Source organism: Pongo pygmaeus, chromosome 5 (genome assembly GCF_028885625.2).
Source record: "Pongo pygmaeus isolate AG05252 chromosome 5, NHGRI_mPonPyg2-v2.0_pri, whole genome shotgun sequence".
NCBI classification, from domain to species: Eukaryota; Metazoa; Chordata; class Mammalia; order Primates; family Hominidae; genus Pongo; species Pongo pygmaeus.
In genome coordinates, this window is record NC_072378.2 from 11,998,589 (window position 1) to 12,021,686 (window position 23,098).

The 23,098-nt window shown below is 35.6% G+C and overlaps 1 protein-coding gene across 6 annotated transcripts in view; it reads left to right on the forward strand.

Annotated features, from left to right (window-relative positions):
- HIVEP1 (HIVEP zinc finger 1) overlaps positions 1 to 23,098 on the forward strand; it is a 164,021-nt gene that overhangs the window by 72,433 nt on the left and 68,490 nt on the right. For all 6 annotated transcript variants that reach the window (XM_063665802.1, XM_054490511.2, XM_054490512.2 and 3 more), the window contains one exon: positions 15,987 to 16,040. In XM_063665802.1, coding sequence (XP_063521872.1) covers positions 15,987 to 16,040 — 54 coding nt within the window. The remainder of the gene's footprint in view (positions 1 to 15,986; positions 16,041 to 23,098) is intronic.

The following is a 23,098-nucleotide window of genomic DNA, read 5'->3' on the forward strand; positions in this document are numbered from 1 at the left end:
AAATGGGGGATACTGCCTTACTCAAAGGTTGGCATATGGCCGATTCTAAAGATGATGTGAGTGTCCTATGCCAAGCACAATGCCTGATGCACCGATATCAGTGATTTTTTCTTTCCTGTCTACTCTCTTCCACTCTATGAGAGTTGTTAAAAATAATTGGATTGGGAAATTAAGAAAAGGAAAGATTATATGTTTCAATTACCTACTTTTTAAACTTATTTTTCCATATGGCAAAATAAGGGTAGTGTGTACTAGTAAGAGCTATATTACTATATTATCTGGGTAGAAATTTAACAACTGAAAAAAATGAAAATGAGCAGAAAAGTTAGTGTTCAATAGCACCATAAAAATGTACCTTTGAATCCTCATTCACAGTGCAAGAATAATGATAGTGTAGTGTAGGTCTGTAACAGAGGTTCTTGACCTGGATTTAGGGGTCTCCGTAGATTGCTGCAGTCCTTAATTGTATGAAAAAGTGTGTGTGTGTGCGCGTGTGCTGTACGCTGATCATGAGATTTTTTTTTTATAGAGATCTTTTGAAGTTTTATTCTTTTTAAAAAATTATCACTTTTTTAATAGAAAAAGTGATGGATCAGTATCGGAGTAGGATGATGAAGATGTAATTTATAAAGATAAAAAGAATGTATCCAAATTTTCTTATGTCTTTTTATTTTTGATAGTATGTGTATATACATAAACAAACATGAAAAATAACCTGGAAACTAATGTGGTAATATGTTAACAGTGGCAAATTGGGATAGTTGAAATACTTTCTTCTTGTATTAGATATCGTTTAAATTTCAAAAACCAAAGTTAAATCTCACTAAGTTAGTTAGTTCAAACAGAAAAGACAGTAAAAAAATGAATGAAACCTATGTCTTTCTCACACCGCCCCTTTCCTCAGAGCTGACTGCAGCAGTGACTTGTGTATCCTTTCATGCACACGCATAGGCACGTAGACACGTGCATGATGCAGATGGAAGTGTACCATGTACGTTGCTCTGCTCCTTGGGTTTGGTGTTTTAGATTTTGTATCTTGAAGCCTTTCCAATTTTCAGATTCTTAAAGGGGAGGTCTTTGACCCCCTCTCCCAATCCCCTCGAAAGGAATGAAGAACTTTGGATGTCATATTTCTAGAAATTGTTTTCTATTCTGTTATCCTTTTCAGCTTTGGTGTGTGCAAACCTGACTCCTAGTGGTAGTTCAGAAATTATTTCCTTTCCTTTGGGCTCAGATGATTTTTAGGGGCAGTGACCTTTTGAATGCCCACTCTGCGCTGGCCTTTAGCTGCTTCGCCTCACTCGTCTTGCACTGTCACATGTCATTTCTTGTTTATTATTACTAACACCACAACAACACGTGTTAAGAGTTTGGTAATCTTTCAGTTTTTAAAAAATTTCAGATTGGGCTTTTTTTTTTTTTTTTTTTCTAAACTTCATTATGGAAGTTTTAAAAGGATTACAAAATAGAATAGTGTAATAAGCCTTCACTTACCTATCATTCAGCTTCAGTAACTAACAGCTGGTAGCCAGTCTGGTTGCATTTACTACTCTGGCTACTTCCACCCTCTCATATTGCTTTAAAGCTAACCTCGGGGATATCATTTTATTCATATGTTTTCATTATATAAGTGCCAAAAGATAATGGATATCTTTTCGTGTCATCACAATACCTTTATGAAACAAACAAAAATAAAGAAGAGTAATTTCCTTAATAATATGGTCAAATATCCTGTCTATTTGAATTTCCAGTTGTCCCCAGTATTGTAATTTTTTAAATATTTCGTTAGAATGAGGGCAAATAAGTTCCACCTATTTTATAAGTTGATGTATCTTTTGTGTTCTTTTGATCTATGGGTATCCTTTCCAATTCTCTTCTTGCTTTTTTTGCAGCTTATTTGTGAAAGCAACTGAGTTGTTTGTCTTATAACTTTTTTACCATTGGTCTTTGTTTTTTCAAACGGTCAAATATAGAAATATGTTCTATTAAAGAATATTAACTGATTGCTTTTAAGTTTTTAGATATTCTTTCAATATCATCAGATTATATTTGAATATACATTTGTTGCCTAACATAGCTCTGTTTATGGCTTTGACTTGTATGGGTTACTAATTAAGCACATGTTTGTTGATTTGAAGTATGGTATACTTTTTGAAAGAAAAACTCACAAGAAAAAATTGTTCAAAATCAGATAAAATTACTTTGAAAACATCTTAGAGAGAGAGATGCTGTTTTAGTCTGTTTGTGCTTGCTATAACAAAACACCTGAGACTGGGTAATTTATAAAGGAACAGAAATTTCTTTTTCACAGTTCTGGGGGCTGGGATTCCAAGATCAAGGTGGCAGCACTGGTGAAGGCCCTCTTGCTGTGTCTTCACGTGGAGGAAGGCGGAAGGTTAAGAGAAGGACAAACCCTGTGTCCTCACATGGCAGAAGGGCAGAAGAGAGTAAACCCACTCCTGCAATCCTTTCTTATATCAGCACAGGTCCATCATGAGGGTGGAGCTCGCATGACCTAAACACCTCTCAGTAGACCCTGCCACCCATTGCTGTTGCATTGTGGATTAAGTTTCCAACACATGCATTTTGGAGGGGACAAAAACATCCAGACCACAGCAGATAGCCATATCTGTGCAACAGGTAGTGAGTGAATGTGTCTGCCAAATTTCTGATTGGGGCTGAAGGAAAGAGAATTCTTGTTTCATTTTTAATTAGAATATAGTCAACTACTTAACATTACATGAGAGAGGCCTTTTCAGAGTGTCTGTGATGTGAGCATAGATCACCTAGAGTAAGTTTTCCATAGAGGTGGGTCTTGCTGGAGGGATGATGTATATCAAATAGGAAGCCAGGGCCCTAAACTACAACTTCCAAAGCCCCAGGAGGAGCCCAGAAACTTCTCTTACTGACAGAGTTTTCTTCCTAAGTGAATTATCTGAAGCATCGTGAACCTGAGTCACATGCAGTGAGGCCTCAATTATAACTGGATTATGTAACAAAAATTCAGTTTTAAATCTGTGGTTTGGTGCCCAGACCACATTTGCCATTAGTAATAATGTGTCATATCAGATTAGGTTTTCAGCGTAGCCTGCAAAAGGTATTTAATTTGCGATGTACCTGACTTTATTGTCACTGGCAATACAGAGCTCATCCTGCTAATACAGACCTCATCCTGCTAACGTCATCCCTGGTGGTGATGCCATTGTGCCCAGAGGGACGCTTTGTTCAGGGTTACATTCAAGACTCTAGGTGGGTGCTCTCGTGCCATGGGATCCTGGACAGGAGCTCTGAAGTCCTTGGCATCCTTGTCATAAGTCATCCGCACTTGTCACCTTTCGTAGGCATGTGATGGGGAAGTGAGAGCTTCCTGAAGTAAGGAGGCTTCTCAGGGCATGTGTGAAACTTACAAGGGGAAGATGGGGCTGGAGATCCACCAGCTGAAGGTGCCAACACTGATGATAAATCCAGTGTCTGGGGCTGGAAGGTCTTAAGTCTTAGCTGTTTGTTTGGTCGTTGGGTCTATAGTAGAAAACTGAAGTATCAGTATATTATTTATCTCAAATTGACATTTCATTCTGTTGAGAGTTCTAGAAGAAATGTAATGGCATTCTTCCCTTTCTCATCTTCTATGCCTCTAAGTCTCCCTCTTCTTACTCAAGAGGGGGTTGGACAGTTATTTGCACTGTTTCTGTTCTCCTACTCCCACATTTTAAATTTTCATCCTTTCCTTTTTCTCTTAGAGAATATGGATGTGTTTGTATCTGTAGTGATTTGAGATCACAGAATGCGATGGAGTACCATTTTGAAAAAGAGGCTATATCTTGCTTGCTGTTGTATTTCCCCCACAGAGAATTACTGATTCTGGAAAGGATTACAAAAGAAGAGGACATTGTTTAGGTAAGAAGATGGTGAAGAAGAATGCATATGGCAAGTTAATGGGACAGTTGTGAATATTGACTGTAGGATTAATATCTGACAGGCAGGTCTGTTGATCTCAGTACTCCTAGAGAAGGGATGTGAAAGATGCCAAGCAAAGCATTGACTCAGCTATAATAGCTAAAAAACATAGTCACTAATTGACAACTTAGCATTTAAGAACGTCTGAAAGAATAGTCTGGGTGGTGTGCGTTTCTGTTTGACTTGGTCTGCATTGTCAGGCTTGGTGCTGCCCTGTCTCTGTTGCTCAAATCCTCTGCCCCAGTACCAGTAGACCAAGCTTTTCTCAGACTGCATCTTGTTCCAACAGAACCAGAAATCTGAAATATCAAAAAGGATTTGCCCCAACCCATAGTACAGTTCTCATGGTTTCTGGTCAGCAGTGAGCTAAGTGCACAAGGCCCAGGAAGGGGAGTGGCTCGGATTTGGAGAGGCAGTCAGAGTTCACTACACTTAGTGGCTTAGTTTCTGTGTTTTTGCCCCAGGTAATAGCAGCACCTTGTATCTGAGTTCTCCTTCAAAAAAAAAAAAAATACACATATATATATATATGTATTATACTTTAAGTTTTAGGGTACATGTGCACAATGTGCAGGTTAGTCACATATGTATACATGTGCCATGCTGGTGTGCTGCACCCATTAACTCGTCATTTAGCATTAGGTATATCTCCTAAAGCTATCCCTCCCCCCTCCCCCCACCCCACAACAGTCCCCAGAGTGTGATGTTCCCCTTCCTGTGTCCATGTGTTCTCATTGTTCAATTCCCACCTATGAGTAAGAATGTGCAGTGTTTGGTTTTTCGTTCTTGCGATAGTTTACTGAGAATGATGATTTCCAATTTCATCCATGTCCCTACAAAGGACACGAACTGAACTTATCATTTTTTATGGCTGCATAGTATTCCATGGTGTATATGTGCCACATTTTCTTAATCCAGTCTATCATTTTTGGACATTTGGGTTGGTTCCAAGTCTTTGCTATTGTGAATAGTGCCACAATAAACATACGTGTGCATGTGTCTTTATAGCAGCATGATTTACAGTCCTTTGGGTATATACCCAGTAATGGGATGGCTGGGTCAAATGGTATTTCTAGTTCTAGATCCCTGAGGAATCGCCACACTGACTTCCACAAGGGTTGAACTAGTTTACAGTCCCACCAACAGTGTAAAAGTGTTCCTATTTCTCCACATCCTCTCCAGCACCTGTTGTTTCCTGACTTTTTAATGATTGCCATTCTAACTGGTGTGAGATGGTATCTCATTGTGGTTTTGATTTGCATTTCTCTGATGGCCAGTGATGGTGAGCATTTTTTCATGTGTTTTTTGGCTGCATAAATGTCTTCTTTTGAGAAGTGTCTGTTCATGTCCTTTGCCCACTTTCTGATGGGGTTGTTTGTTTTTTTCTTGTAAATTTGTTGGAGTTCGTTGTAGATTCTGGATATTAGCCCTTTGTCAGATGAGTAGGTTGCGAAAATTTTCTCCCATTTTGTAGGTTGCCTGTTCACTCTGATGGTAGTTTCTTTTGCTGTGCAGAAGCTCTTGAGTTTAATTAGATCCCATTTGTCAATTTTGGCTTTTGTTGCTATTGCTTTTGGTGTTTTAGACATGAAGTCCTTTTTAACATTTATTATAGGGGAAAATGGATGTAATTATTTGCTTACAAGGGGTGGGGCAGTGGCCTGCCTGAAAAGCTGGAGGAGCATGCTGGTGAGTTTGTTTTGTTTTTTTTAAGTCTTTGAGATCCTGGGTCTGTCCCAAACATCTGTAAATCTGCATCCTTAGCCTCAAATTCAGGGTGTGGATGCATGTGCCCGTGTGTGTGTGTGCGTGTGTGCCTGCGCATGTGTGAATCCATACTGGATTAGTAGCCCAAGTTCAGTGGACCCTGGCGTGTAGCCTCTCAGGGGGAGAATACTGTCTTGTTCTTTCTCTCCCACCGTGGTTACGATGACTACCTCCTTCCATTCGCTACATCAGAAATCATCCAGTGGGAAGAGGAAACCAATGTTGTCATACTCTAATAATTATATCCATCCCACAGTGGGCAACATATTTTGTTGTGATTATTAGAAAACTATATTATTAGAAATATGTATTGGAAAGCTTATCAATTTTCAACATCTTTATAACAATAGTTTATATATTTAAATAGTTTGTGTATCTTCAAACATTAAATTTTCAGCTGGAAAATTATGTTCTAGTTTAGGGCTGACAGTAATAATTATTAGATCTATTTTTGGTTTAATACCTATTAAGAATATAGGCTCTGGCTTTGGATTTTAGAGGTGTAATCGAATTAGACATTCTTAGCCATGAAGTGCACGTTGAAGTTTTCCTTCCTTATCTTCCTCAGTATCCACTAACATCAGCAGCAGCTTTGATAAGGCGGACAGATGCTGCTGCTGCCCCAGGTACTTGATAAAATATTGCTTCGAAGAGCTGGCTAATAAGACTTTTCTCCCTTAACTACTTGCATTTTATACAATTTTGAATCTTGACCAGATAATATCTGTAATTTAGAGAACATTGATTTGCAAAGTTGGCCACATGTTGGAATCACCTGGGAAACTTTTTAAAATGCTGATTTAATTGGTGTGGGGTGCAGCCTGAGTATCAAGATTTTTAAATGACTAATATTGGGTGACTCAAATATGCAGCAATTATTTAACAACTCTGTAATAGAAATTAATACAACAAATTTGATTCTTGTCCATGGAAATGCAAATTGTGCCTGGTGAAGATGCAATTGATTATTGCCCTGTGGATGTTGATTATTTTCACATAATTAAGCAAATTTATTTTGACATTCCTGATGGTATCTATCTATCTATCTATCTATCTATCTATATCTAGTCTTTGAATTCTCCTTTGAATGAGTTGTAGTGTCTTGCTGTTTTATTAATAAGTGAGTTAAATCTTTAAAAAAGTATGCAGCAAAAGTTGGGTTTTACTGTTTTAGGTGATGTATAAAGGGTCATCAAAGCAGGAGCTAAAAGAGTGGGACTAAGAGGATCATCCTTGGGCTAAGTTGATTTGGCACCTGTCTAAAGAAGGTGCTTTTGGACTTTTAGCTCAGCCTGTCACCCGGGCTCTGTGGGCTCTGAAATAGTGTGAGGTTTTCGGAAGGAGACTTTGGGAGTTTGCTTTTATTTTTACTTCTTAGGGAATGCGTGCTCAACCGTAAAAGACAGTGGTCTTCCTAGCATCTTCTATGGGTAAAACCATATTTAGTATAAGGGGGAACTTCTTTCCCCCACTATTAAAAGTGCAGTTTAAGGATGGTGGTCTCACACAGTTCTCAGATCAAGGCTGCCAAATGAAAGCAGGTGATTGATATATACTGTATGTATAAATAATGAGATATGTTAAGAGACAAAATAATGTAAAATCCTTAGAAGGCTCAGTGTAACACATTTGTTGTGTGTCTGTGTACATTTTGTTATTTTCATGGTCTGTTTTGATATCAAGATGGTTTTCATAAAGAAGAAACAACGTTTAGTTGATCTATGATCTTAAAAGCACAGTGGACCTCATATCTACTTTTCTCTTTGAACTTTTAAAAGTTTTTTTCAGTATCACAATGGAAACATGCTTTCTGAAAAGGATAAGTGAACAGTTTTGCAAAGGGCAGACCATAAAAGTGTAGCAAGATGAGGCATTTCACATTTTAAATTTTATTATAGAATGTTTTGTTCCTAATCACCTTTGCTATTCCACAGCTCATTATCACACTAGGGTAGACATTGTTCATGTCCATTTAACTTTTATCTCTACTCTATTTTGTCCATAACCACTCTGGATCTTCTAAAAACCCTTGAACCATTACCTATAAATTAATTAAAACCTGCAGCTCCCTCTATCTCTGGGCGCTCTGACTTCCAGCTCCCCCCTCCTATTCAGCCATCTGCTCTTGGTACCTGTGTCACTCTTCACACTGCCTTTCTAGCCTCTATCCATCCTGTATATTTGGTCCATCAGATGAACTCCTCTCTAGCACCTTCATCTCACTGAATTTTCTCTTTCCTCCTGGAAATATCCAAACGTGGCATACCTTCTCCACTTCTTCATCCGAGTTGCCAAGCTTTGTAAGAGTAGTTGAAACCGCTGTGCAGATTGGAGACACCAAAAATGCATGGATTTCCACATTCACAGATTGCCTAGCTCCTGTTCAGCCGTGCTTTTGTCCTCACGCTTGGTTGGCTCCTGCGTTCCCATCAGTCACTTTGCCATGTTTTTACTAGTCTCTGTAGCCTCTTACACACTCACTAAACTCCTTTTTCTTTGTAGACAGCAATGTCTCTTACCTCAATACAGTGGAGGCAGTTGGATATGAATTGCCTTAAATTCATCCTTTCCACTAGCAGACTTTTCCTTTCACCTAACATTCCTTCTGTCCTCTTTTCCTTCCCTCTGGCCTAGAGAACAGCCTTGAGTCTTCCCCAGTTTTAAACCAATGCTCGGCCTGGACTCTTGATGCCCTGTTCTGCTTTCTCCAAAACCTCGCCACTCCACACCTCTTATTCTTCCTTGTATTTTCACTCTTCTTTTATTGGCTCTTTCCACTGGGCCTATGAACATCTTGGAAGAACAAAACAATCAAATAGTCAAAACTATTTTCCTTTGATCCTGTGTTTCTCTATCCCCCGCTCCTTCGCAGTTCACTGTCTTATTTTAAGCTCAGGAGTTTGTAAGACAGTTCCACTTTGCTTTCTTTTCTCCCCTCTCTCCTCTGTCCTGTCCCATCACTTCCTCAGCCCACTTCCCTCCAGGCTTTCCCCATGCCCTGCATGCTTCGGGAAACACCACCAGTGGCCTCTTCATCGCTGCATTCATAGAAAGCTTTTTCAGTCCTTACCTTTTGCATCCTCTACTGATTTTGACATTGAAACGCTGTTCTCTTGACTTCTGTGGCCAAAATACTTCCTGTTCTGCTCTTTTAACCGTTCCTTTTTTGCCTCTTTTTTTTGGGGTTTCTTTTCCTCTACTTGCTCCTTAAAAGTTGGAACTACCTCCCATTCTGCCTTAAATAGAGAGTAATTAACCCAACAGAACCACTTGTCAAAGCTTAAAAGAATGTATACAGTCTGGGGTGTCATTCCTGGAGTATCTGATTCAGTATGTCCTTCTAGAAACCTACAGTATCATGGCTCTGTAATATTCTGTCATATGTAGGTACCATAAATTATTTAACCATTTCTTAAATATTCATTCATTCAACGAATATTCATTGAGCACCTTCTATATCCCAGGTGCTATTGATTATTCAGTTTTTGTCTGTCATGAAAAGCACTCTGATAGGTAGCATTTGTTTCACTTCTTTCATAGTCTGAGGATAGACCGGATTAATCTATTAAAAGATAGGGTTTTTTAAAATCTTGATACCTGTGGTCAAATTTTTTCATAGAAAGCCCTATTTTTGCTTCTACCAAGTCTAGGCTATGGTTTTAACTGCCAGTTATGTAACAAAGTGGCTCCCGAACTCTTTACCGCTAGACTCTGCTCTCTCTAGATTCATGTATCCAAACTGCTTTGAGTTCTCGATGAATTTGCCTCTTTGCCTTTCCAAACCCTAATGCCCCTCTAACTGAATGCCCTTTACTCTTTGGATATAGTCACTCCATTACTGCATGCCTAGGAATTGCTTATTTACTTCCCTAAGTTCCTGCATGCAGGGTTGTTCATCTTCGAGTATCCTTAGTGCCGGCACACAGGAGCTAATGAATACATGCTGAGCCAAATGGATTATGTGTATGAATGTTTCCATGTTTTAGGAATTATTCAGTAGTTTTCCGTATGATTGGAACTTTGCAATTTGGAATCTATAGCCAACATTTTTTGAAAGATAATTGAGCACATTGTTAGGTTTTATTGAATTTAAATAATACAGTTTATATTAAGATATGTATTCATTATAGGTACTTTAGTAATTGGAGAAGATATAAATGGTAAAATGAAAACTGTCTGTTAATGCACTACCCTCAGATATACAGTTGGGCCTCCTTTGTAGACATATGAGTGTGTATATCTGTCGTGTGTGTGTGTCTATACATTTCTACACATTCATCTTCATGGCACAAAATGTTTAGAATTATGTCTTTTTAACATAATATATGTTGAGCATTTTCCGTCAATAAATATTTTGTAAAAAATACATTTAATGGCTAAACAAAATTCTCTTGTATAGAAATATTTAAGTATTTGTTTAACCAGCTCCATGTTGTTTTATATATAGAATTCCTGCCTAGTTATTAACAAAAATGCTGTAGTAATATTGCAATAGCAATTCATTTATTAGACAACTGTGTGTCAAGGGTCTAGTGACCCTGGCACCTATGCACTCTGTGGAGTAAGATACAGTTTGATGTGGAAAGCAAGCAAACAGACTCTCAGAATATGCTGTGAGGACTGCTGCTGCTCTAGGGGTTGGAAAAGAATGCCGGGGACACAGAGGAGTTTGAGGGAGATGTCAGGGAAGGCTGCCTACCAGAGCTGCAGGGGGACAGACAACATGGTTATTGGCTGATTTCTTTGCTCAGGATATTTGTTAGGATAACACTTGGTTATTATGATGAGGAATATCCTTTCCTATGTAATATTGAGGTTTTTTTGAAACATTAAAGATAGATATGATTTAATCAAGTACATTTGGGACATTATTTAACTTACCTTTACTCCCCTTCCTTGTCCTATTGCTGTGACAAATTATAATATGTTGCTTCTGAATATTGAAATAGCTTTGCTTCCTATTTTCTGTGAATGTGCTTCTTGATATAGATTGTTAAAGCTGTGTTCTAGTGTGGTGTTGGTTTTTCTGCCCCTTTGGCTGGGTTTGGTACCTGAGGCATGCCAGCTGTATAAAATAATGTAGAATGCCTTCTGTGTTATCCTGGGCTCTGGAGCAGTTTAGGACATGCTTTATTCTTTAAAATTTGAAAGAAGTTGGTAATAAAATTCTCTGGGCCTGGAACCTTTTTAAAAAGCAAATTCTGTGTAATGCTGTGGCGACTTTCTCAGCTTTATCAGTGCTGGTTATTCTGGTCAAGCTTTCCTCATTCTGGATCAGTTTGGGTAGTTGTGTGTTTTTCTAGGATTTTACTAGTTCATCACTATTTTCAAATTCATTAGCACAGAGTTGAGTCTTTGATTTCTTTTTCACTTACTGCAGGCAGTGTTTTTGTTTGAAATATTGCTAGTCTAGACTATCATTTTCAGCATTATAACAGCATGTCGTCTTCCTCAAAGACAAGTAAGTCCAGAGTTATTTGAGATGTAAAACTTGTAGGTTAAAATGGGTTGATTGTAAAGGTGGGTTTACTCAGTTTACTTAGTAGTGAAGACTAGGAATAATCTTCGCTTACAAGAGCATGTATAAATGATTGTGTGTGCTGGATACAATTTTAATTTTATGCCATTGTCATTTATTTAGTGCTATTGAAATAGCACTTACAGTTCACAGTAAGAGTAAGGCGCTTGCACTGGCATATAATGAGAGGAAGTAGGAATTATGTTTTATTCAGTAGTAAAAATAGTACAGTTACATATGGTGATATTTTTTCAATCAGATGGTACCTCTTTCAGTAAACAGAGGTGCCTTTTACAGTTCATTAGGATTTACTTCATAAAATGTTACCAATGTGGGTTTTGAAGGCTAAACAAAGAGGGAGGACGCACGGGTGCTAGCGCAGATGCTATATGGTGCCCAGCAGAACAGCATGAGAGAAGGATGAGCTGATAGAAGTAGGTGAGACATGACTTAAATCTCTTATAGATCTAAGGGAGTAATAGTTGACTCGAGTGCTTTCAGTGTACTGATACAGCTTCCCAAATGTTGACATAATTTATAATGTTAAAGATGATAAAATGGTAGATTCTTAAGTGAAACCACCCAGTGCCAGTTTTCAGTTTGTGTGTAGGTGCTTTTTTCTCTTTTTCTCTTCAGAATGCAGGTTCTGTGTCACTTGGCGGGTTATTGTCTTGTCAGTGTTTATATGATCAGTAAACCACTCAGCTCCATCTAATTGCCATTATTACTAACGATCATGAGCTATGTAGCTCTAGAGAAATAGGGTTCTGTGCACGACGTTTACTGGTGGTACAGAGGAGAGAGTGATGGGCTCTGGACAAGGGTGTTAGGGAAGTTTGCCCAGAGAAGCCCCATCTTGAAAGGATGCCCCACAGAGAAGGGACAGTGTGGGAGGCGCCTTCAGGGAAGAGGACAAAGCGGCTGTTAAGTCCTAGGGTCTGGTTGAGCCTGGACTTCACTGTGCCTGATCTTGAAGAGAGAATAGAAGTGGCAAAGGGCAAAGAGGTAACTAGATCACAAAGAACCTCGTTAAGCACACAGGGGAGTTTGAGCCTTATTTACCATCAAATTGCTATTAAAATGATTTGTAAGGATACGCTAAAGTAGGAGCCCCTCTGGGAGGGCCTGATACCTTTGTCCCTGTAACTGTTCACATTAGACCTGACACAGAGCAGGCATGCAATTACAGTAAAAACACAGCATTCATTGAACCAAATCCTAACAACTTAGTGGGCTGGTCCTCCAACCTGTGATGCATTGGAGCCCAAGGCTCTTGGGAAATAAGAGTCAGGCCTCTGAGATGGTGAGGGAGACCTTCCCCACATGCACTTTAGCATAGACTGAAGAATGGTCAGAGAGCAAGGGGCTACTGTAAATCCTTATTTGAAGATTATGTAATTTCTATAAATGATTTGTTTTTAATTCAGTCTTCTTCCAGAAACCCTAAAAGAAAGATTATTATTTCTTAAGGGCTCTACGACTTTTTCCTTTTGTTCAGTGGTTTCAGATTATGTTTCACTAATAAAGAGACTTCTTTTATGATTATTTGTGAATGATGAAAATGAGATATTTTTGCATCATTTTCTTACACAAAATTTTTAATTTAAGGTATCATACAAGATAGTTCTTATAGCCTTTAAGTTTCTGTGTATACATTTTTAATAGTATACATTTTTAATAGTTGCAGAACAAAAATTTAATCTATACTGTTAGTTACTTCTCTTCTAGCATATTGCTGTTTTAGCCACTGGCCTTTCTGGATCTTAAAGATTACGGATCCATTCATGTGTTTGCTGGGATCTTTATTCCAAGTGATGGCTCCTCCAAGTATATTTAATGTAAAAATTGAATGAATTAAGATTACGTGTTAATTTAAATACAGTAAGAACTCATTATAGTAAGAATGCATATTATGGGCTTCAGATTTACTGACGTGGTATGAGTATTCTTTTTGTTTGTATATCTACTTTTATTTTTAGGTAACAGCAACAGAGAAACTATTATTTATTTCTGAATGTGTAGTTCCTTGGGAAATTGTTAACCCAGATCCCAGTGATGGTGGGGAGGGCATGTTGGGGGATGTCTTAGAGTCTAAGATACCATTTTTTTCCCTTTGCCCCCCCTCTCCCAAATCAAGACTTACGGTGAGAGATGTGATTGCTGGGAAGTGTTACCCTTGGTAAAGGTTTGGCAAAAAGGATGTGTTGGAAACTGCCTCTTATATTGATGAACTTAAAGCTGTAGATTTAGAGTCTAGCAGGGAGCCCTGAAATTAATGTAGTTGTGAAAGGGGCAGGATTTTTCATTTTTAATAGGGAATTACATGTATGCATAATGTGTATGCACGTGGGATATTAGTTGAAATGTAAAACTGTATTTTTTCTCTGTCACGGTGAAAAAATATAAATAATGCTTTACATATCAGTAAACTGTCTTGTATGAATCAATTAAGAGCGTGTAGTAAATGACTACTTTCTTTGTAATTTTGGAGAGTGTCTTTAAAACACCTCGTATTTACCAAGAGAATTATAAAAACACACTAAATATAAACAGGAATTGTGATAAAACTTGCCCAAAGCAAAAGCTTTTATAATGGCTGTTACAAGCTAATTGGAGATTGTTTACCTATTGACCTGGAGCTATAGGTAGAAGCATTTGAGGAGGTACTTATTATATTTATTGTAGTAGATGTCCTAAATCGTAGTCTAAATTTATATACTGTTATTATCAAGATAAAAAGGTAACTTAATTGAAAATTTTAAAAACGGAGACTAGTATTTTGTAAGCAGATATAAACAGGTTATTTTTGTAAGAGTTTTGTTATATTGAAGTGCAAACAGAAAGTGGCCAAACTTCAATTACTTAATAACAGCTATTCTGTAAGTATTTGTTAATCATGAGTTCTTGTTGCTTTAAGCCACAACTGATTCTATTAAGAAAAGTTGTTTTTATTATATAATGCAAAATTATGTGCACATAAACTATTAAGCACAGTTGTTACTACTGTGAATATATAATACATATATTATTTATGATTCTTAAGTTTGGGTGAATTACTGGCATAGAAATAATAGTGCTTTGGTAATAAAAGTCCTTTTACATGTTTTTCAAGTACTATATGTTATGTGATTTGTTTATTATTTATAGTTTGAAAATCTGCAGGTAATTCATGTATTTTGTTTTTTAAAAGTGGGTCTTAGCCTTTTGTTACTTACACTGTGTTAATATAGATTTCATGCAAGCATTCCATATTTTTCTCTTTGAAGCAAAACTACCACTGAACGCAGGATCCAGTTTCTACATTTAATGTGTGTTTTTTTCCAGGACTATTTTCAACTTCACTCATCGTTTCATGAGCAGTAACTAAAGTTTATAAATCAGAAAAATTGTCTTATTCCAAAGATTGCCTGTACTACTCTCAAATTATATTCTGGATCTGATAATTCGCAGGAAGCAAATAAGACATTGCTGTGGGTGATACATTTATCAGGATGAAAATTTAGATTTTTGACTATTGTTGAGATGTAATGTCCTATATTTCAAACTAGCTTGCTTCCTTTGTTCTGTTCTCCCACTTTGCCTTGGCAAGTTGGATCAATATGCAATTGAAGGACGTTTGATCTGTAAATAGAAGGTTCTCTGAATTTCTTGGCCTTTCTGGCAAGATAGGGAGAGAGGCAGGTAGATGAGAGTTTGAAGGGCCCATGATGTGTGGTGTCTGCCTTTTATTTATTTGGAGTAGGATACCATATTGGAGGTTACATCTTCCATGGCCAGTGAGCAGTGGTAGGGTCAGCATTGGAGGCAACTTCTGAGCTGATGCATTTATCTAAATTGTACTTACACATTTGGGATATGTAGAATGTTATATAATTATCAGTATTGTCTTCAGTTCAGTACAAAATAGTACCCTGGGAATTTGTTCCTTTTACCATTTTAATAAGTACCCAGACCAGTGTGTTAAATTTGTAATCGATTACTGCCCATGTCATGAAGTATGTATATCCTTATAAAGTTTAAATTAATTATTATTGAAATAGAACATGCACATATTTACAAAATCCAGTTGTGCCCAGAGCCCCAGGTCAAAGAACAGCAGGAGCGAGGCACTGCTCCCAATTCTTTTAGTTATTGTTCCTGGGTTATATCTGTCTGACAAAACTGTGCACATGTGTAGCAGTTCTGCAGTCAGTTGTATATAGTCCTCTTTAATGCAGTACTCTGTCCTCATACTTCATAGATGCTGTCAGCTCTATGCTGCCAGCAAGGGATAGACACTTTCTGCCATGCCACATTTCAGCTCATCCTCGTCTCTGTTTTTCCATCCTTTTCTATCTTGTGTCTTAAGTCCTAGCTTTGCTTAATCTGGTCGTTTCTAAGCTAGTAGGCATTTGTTATATCTCTAAAATCCCTATTAGGTACTTTGTATGTAAAGATAGTATTATTTTTAGATACTTTTATTAGATGACTAGACTTTTAAAGCTGTAGTTCAGTATCTAAAGTACACTAATTATTTGCATTATGGAAACATTTATTAATTGGAAATAGTCCTTGTGACTAAGAAATGATTAAAATTATAAATTTAAAAGGGAATATATCCTTCAACAGTTTATACACATCTGTATCATAATTTATTCAACACATTTATTACTATATATCTGACACTGTTTAAAAGTAGTATGTTTACTGTATTCTTATTTGTTTAAGGTAAATTAATTTATAAATTTTTCTCTGTTTTTCTTAGACAAAATTGAAGAAGCACAAAAAGAACTTAATGGGGCAGAAGTTTCAAAAAAAGGTAAATTAAAATCAGCTTGAATGTAAACTTTATTCTTGCAATGATGCCTATACATATACCTCATAAATGTAGCCTTATGAAATAAATCAATATAGACATATCACAAAATTAGAAATCCCCTTGAACTTATTGATACTTAAAATGTTGTGGACTTTGCTTTATGAAACATTTTAGCCACATAGCACATTCTGTAACTGTTTCCCACATATTAATGTATGACTGGTAGAAGTGTGAAAGGTTATTGCAGCTCTTTTGAAAGTCCTGTTTGTGAGACTGTCCTGTAGCAATGAAAGTACCAATATAAGGAACACAGTTGGCTATGTCCATGCATGTGTGTTCATGTGTGTATTCATGTGATGCAGTTTTCTTTTTTTTTTTGTAGCGACAAAAACCTGAGACAACTAAAACAGCCTGAATACCAGTCAGTGGAAGAATAGTTGAATAATTTGTAGTATACTCATATTTTGGGATATCATGCAGCTTTGAAAAAATGTTAATTACTTTAGTTGATGGTGATGACTTATCAAATAAGAAAAACAACATCGCAATGTAGTATGTAAAATATCTTATTTTTTTGTGAAAACGAACAAAGTCAAGTGTGTATACGAGTATTTATATGTATATATGTATGCATACACACACAGAGGCTTCTGTGAGATTGGACAGTGTTGGAAAGGATTTATACACAGATATGTGTATAAAAGTGGGAAAAGGAGCAAGGGAAGATGACCCACTCATTTATATGCCTTTATATTATTTCACTAGCTGCGATGGGTGTAATTTTGTATTAAAATTAAAAACTTGAAAGGAAAAAATTGGTTTTCACCGTAGAAAACATTGATTATCTTTCTAAGTACTATAAAAAAATAGATGTGATGCAGAAGAGCATGTAGGGACGGTCAGGTAGTGAGGTAAATAGTGTTTAAACACTATCTGTTAATGAGCAGAATTGATTATGTGCTTTTAATGTTGTGGGCAAATAAAGTTCTCTTTATGACATTTGTATTCCGTGATTTATTATTTATTTTGCCTTGTTGTATCTTTGAATTACAGCAGACTATTTTGACAGAGTAATTTAGCTAAATAGGATTCCAATTGAAAGCCGTTTTACAAAAAATAGCTTTTAAATCTAGTTAGACTACTGAGCAGGTATCTGTAGGGGAAATAATTTCCTGCCATCCCAGTTCTCCATCCCTTGAACCAGCCTGTGAAGCCTTCAAGATGGTTTGGGGTTGGTCTTACATTTATGGGGTACTGTGTAGCACCCCTCATGTCTGCCTTCTCCTCACCCCCCACTCCTTCCATGGGAGCTCTGGAAGGGCCATGTATATCTGACCCTCTAATGACATTCTTGCAGAAAAATAAGCATAGAAAGAGTAGAGATGTCTCCATGGCCACCTTGTCCCTTTGAAGGGTTGACTGACTTAAACGCATAAGGCATTTGAGACACTTGGATTATAAGAGGCCGTGCTTTTAAAGTTTTCTTTGTCTATAGCCAGCCTTTTTTTTTTTTTTTTTTTTTTTTTTTTACATCTAGTCATGGTTTAGAGCTGCTTCTAGTAGCAAAGTAAATGTGAGCCTGTCTTCCTTTTCCTTGTTACTTCTTTGGCAAGAGTTTTCAGAACAGTGAACTAAATGCCTGATAGGAAGGAGGAAATGAAACAAAGGTTCTAGAAAGAGAAATTGGATAATGAGGTTCAGAATAATGGATTGGGCTACAGTTGGCAGGCTACACTTATTTAAGAGCTAGGATGAATACCAAGTGAGCATTGTTCTGTGCAGTTCACTGCATAGAATTACTACTTGGCTTTCATTTTTATACAGAAATTAAAAATAAAATAGTTTTCCCTTTCAAATATAAGTAAGAAATAATATCAGTTTCTCTTTAACAACATGAAAAGTCTGAGTAACAGTGGTGTTGAGATTTTTCAAACCTTTTCTTGCTGTTGGCTGGTGTTGAGATTTTTCAAACCTTTTCTTGCTGTTACCTATTTTATTTTAAAGGATATTCATTTCTTCCATCAAAGAATATACTTTAAAAATATAGTCGTTCATTTTAGATTATGGTAAGTCATCTATAATAGATCTCTTTTTCATTGTTTTTCTGATGTACTTTGGGTTTTTTCACCCCGTAAGTTTAGCCACATTGCTTTTTAAAAAAATTATTTTTAAACACTGCTTCTAGTTCTAAGGCTTTGTCTCCATCGAAGGTTCTGTGGTCTTTAACTTATTTGAGGCTCTTTCTCCCTTTCTCTCTTTCTTGTAATTATTAGGACAAGTAACTAATTTATTTTCAGAAGTATCTAGCATAGTAGTAGGCTCTTAAAAGCAACTTCCTCATTATAGATTAAAAAAGACATTTCCTCCTGTATTTTAATAATTTAAGGAGGATTAAATCTGTTTAGTGTAATATGGAAGTAAAGAAACTGACTTTGTCTATCATACACCAATAGAGTAAAGAAATGCACTAAATTATGTTAATGTACTTATTTTATTCTTTTTCTCTTTTGAATGAAAATCAGATGACTTTAATTTGATTTATTTTGATTTTAATCAATTTGGAGATAGAGATAAGGATGCAACATTCACACAAGTCTCCATAATGTCATTATGTTTTTCCTTACAGTGCTATCTCCTGATTCTTAACACGCATTGTGCTTGACACTATTTTTAAAATTGTTGAGTGGGATTTAAATGAAATAGTGACTGTCACAGATGTGGTAATGGAATATGAATAAAATTAACTGGGAAGAAATAAATAGATCGATTAGGAGAGTTTTATGGCTTTGTCAAGCTTTAATTTTAATACTCTTTTAAATTTTTATCATACAATGTTTGACACATATAAATTAACATATGTAGCATGTTAAATTACAAAGCATAAGAATGACATGGTAATCTTTGATTCTCACACCCAATTTAAGAACGGGAATGTTGCCAGTACCATTGTATCCACCCACATGCTGATCGGCAATTCATCCCATTGTCTCTTCTGTAGAGGTTTTACTGTCCTTAGTTTTGTGTTCATCATTTCAGTCCTTTTAAAAAACAATTATGTCACAAAAGTATGTATCCCCAAACAATATATTTTCTAGTTGTGCCTGAGTTTGAACTTTTAAATGAAATGATATTGTACATAGTCTTCTGCAGCTTTTTTCACTTAACATTGTTCCTAAGATTCACCCATGCTGTTGCACATAGCTGTTACTTTTCATTGTTGTAATATTACACTGTATGAAATTGTTTGCCCATTCTTCTATTGATATTTAAGTTATTTCCACCTTTTTGCTATCATAAACAATGCAGGTATGAATATTTTTATATCCTGGTGCCTATGTGTGAGTTTCTAGAGCATATATAGGGAATGTGGATGTTCAGCTCTACAAAATGATGCTATATTGTTTTCCAGAGTTTTTTTGGGGAAACTTCTTGCATTCCCACTATCAGTGTCCAAGAATTCATTTTGTACCATCAAGTACATGGTATTTTTAGTCTTTTTTATTCCTAATTGGATAGATGTTAAATCCTCTTTTATTCTGCTTTGATTTTTGTTTCCACGATTACTGATGTTAAAAGAAAAACTTTAGACACAAAAAGTTTAACAGATTTTATTTAAACAAATAATGATTCATGAATCAGGCATCATTCAGAACCAGAAGAGGTTCAGAGAGCTCTGCCGAGCAGTGTGAGCAGCAAGCTTGTATAGGCTGAACACGCAAAGTGAGAAATCACCTGATTGGCTGCAACTAGGCACCTGCCTTGTTTGGATAGGGTGTGATGAAGTATTTACCTTATCTGGGCATGATCTGATCAGTTGACTGCCTGTGATTGGCTGAAAAGTAGCTATTTTTTTACAAAAAATACTCTAAATTAGGTTTATGTTTGTTTGCGCACTAAATGAGGTTGCAGTTTGTTAGGTCATAACTCAAGGTAAGGAGACAGCCTCAGGCAAATGGCCTCCTGCTTATTTAATTTAATAATGTCAAACATGTCTTCATTTGCATTCCCGCTTACTGAAATTCTTGCTAGTATTATTTGTCCATTTTGTAAAAACTGAGTTATCTTTTTCTTAATATATTTTGAATAACTATCTTTATTCATTTTATGTGCTTTATTTTTCAGATTTATTTTTTACTTTATCTAAAGTGCCTTCTATTCACTAAAGTGAATAGAAGCTCTTGATTTTAATATTGTCAACCTATTAATTTCTTGCTTTTATGATTCATTTTTTTGTATTTTTATTTGTCTTAAATTCTTCCCTACCACAAGGTCTTAAGTATATATATATTTTTCTATATTTTCTTCTAAAAGACTTCCACATTTCAGATTAAAAATCCATCTGGAGTTTGTTTTTTTAAAAAAAAATACTTAGTTTTTTAATGTAGTGTAAGTTAGGATTCAAGTTTCTTTTTTTTCTCAAGTGGGTAACCATTGCTAATGTTGTTAAATGTCTCTGAAACATTTAGTATATTTTTCTTTTACTGTTTCATATTCATTTTTCACTTTTGTGTGGGTTTGTTTCTTAGCTCTGTATTGTGTTCTGTGAATTTGTTTACCCATATTTTAATATCACAATGTGTTAATTACTTACCACTTTATTGTCTTGATATATACAGTGTGCAATAACCAGTATACACTATATACAGTAGGGCAGATTCCTTGTGTTATTTGCCTTCAGGAATGTTTTGACTATTTCTAGTTCTTTGCTCATCTATTTGAATTTTAGAATCAGGTTTTTAAAAAACTTGTTAGAATTTTGTTTGGGTTTGATTGAATCTGGGGCAAACTGACCATCTTCACAGTTTTCAGGCCTCCTATTCAAAAAAGATTGTATATTTCTGATACTTGTGTTTTCTTTAGTGTTTTATCATTTTCCTCCATATGAATCTTTATTTTTTTCTGCTCTATTTGTTAGAATTTAGTGTTTTCCTCATTTTAATGATTTTTTCTTTTATAAAATTGTTTTCTAGCTCCTGGCAAATAAAAATGCAATATATTTTTGAATATTTATTTTATATCCAGCTACTTGGCTGCATTCTCATTCGTTATGAAAATTGTCTGCTGGTGTTTTCAGATTTTCTTGTCATATCAGCTGGGAATAATGAAAGTTTGTTTCTTCATTTTGAAATAATTGTTTCTTTTTATTTATTTTTCTTATCTTGCTCAGTTGGCTCCAGTAAAATTGGTATCTTAGACTTGTTCCTGATTTTAAAGAAAATGCTTCTAATTTTTCACCATTAAAATGTTTGCTATCTTTTTTTGTGGGAAGAGAGTCTGTATATTTTTTAGTTGCTTAAAGGTGTTATCTTCTATTTTTCATTTGTTGAAATTATTTTTAAAAATCATAAATGGATTTTTATTTTTATCACGTTTTGTTTCTATGTAAAGATGATCTTACTATGTCCTTTATTCTTTCATTCTGATGTTTAAAAGTGACTTACATATCTTTAAACCAATTTGGTCATGATATTTAATCTTAATCACTGCTAGATTTGATTTGTTAATATTTTATTAAAAAATTTTGAATCCGTGTTCAAGGCATTGGTTTATATTTTTGTTATGTTTTATAATTTTCTGTGCCTGATTTTGTTTTAAGGTTATGCTAGTTTGATAGGATGATCTGAGGACTATATGCTTCTGGTTCCCATGGAGCTGTTTGTTTGATATTGGGATTGTACCTTTGTAGGCAAGTCTTACAACATATTTTGACTTTTGGGAGGGACTGCAGGGTAGACTTTTAACTCCGAAGTGTACTTAACAATAAGGGATTATCCAAACATTCTATTTTCTCTTCAGTTTTAGGAAGTTGTATTTTTCTTATAATTTATCCATCTTATCTAAACAGTCACATCTATTGGCAAAAAATCAGTCCTAGTATTTTCTTACTGTCTTTCATTTCTGCTGGGTGTGTAGTTATGTCTATTTTTTATTGCTTCTATCATTCATTTGTGCCTCTCCTCGCTTTCTTGATTAGTGTTGCCAGTTTTCTGTTTTACTTTCTTTTTATTTTGCCAACATCTGATTTTCATGATACTTTCTTGCTTCATCCTTTTTAGTTTCATTAAATTTTGTTCTTTATTATCTTTTCCTGTCTTTTTCTTCAGGCTTGTTCTGTTACTCAAATTTCTTAACTTGGAATGCTCATTCATTTTTAAGCCTTTATTCTGCTCTATTGGAATCACTTAAAGCTCTTAATTTCCTTGTAAGTATTGCTTAGATGTATCATACACAATTTTATATTTATTAGTTTCATTCTTTTCTATGCTGGTTTCTTCTCTGACCCTCCCCCCACCCCAAATCATGTTCGAATTTTTTTTTCTCCACATGGATGGGGATCTTATTTATTTTTAGTAATTTCTCACTTAATTGCATTGTTAATTGTTTTTTAAAACCATTTAGGATATCCAAAATTATTTCTTCTCTGTTTCTGAATATCATGTAATCAAAATTTTCTGAGAATGTAGTATAAAAGTACTCATAGATTTTATGTTAGAAATTGAGCATTTTATAAGTAAATTAATCATTTTGCCATGATGAAAAAGCTGAAGTTGAATAATGTTAAATAACTTAACCCAAGGGAGTGCAACCAGAAAGTACATGAGGAAAATCAAGCCCATGTCTTGGACTGTGATATTCTGATATTATTCCCTGGTATAAATAGATAAGATCTGTGTTAGAGTGATAGCTGAATTTCTGGTACAGTTTTATTTCTGTTCTAACTTACCCTTTTGAATGATGAGATTATGATAGCCGTCACCCACAGAAATGTTACGATGATCCGGGGTAAAATAGTTAGGATTCAGACAGTGGCCATAGAGAAAGGTAGAGACTTTAGGTCAGCTTGCATTATGATTTTTTTTAACATCATTTTCTGTCTCACAATAAGAACCTACAATTGCCACTATCATTACCAGTAATTTCTTTTCAGCAGTAGTGGTATCACTTTTACATTATATACTTCAGCCCCAGAACATTTTTATTTTTTAAATAATTTCTGTGAATATCACCATCTATATAAAAGTAAGAGGGCCTAAATATATATAGGTAGTTTATATGAG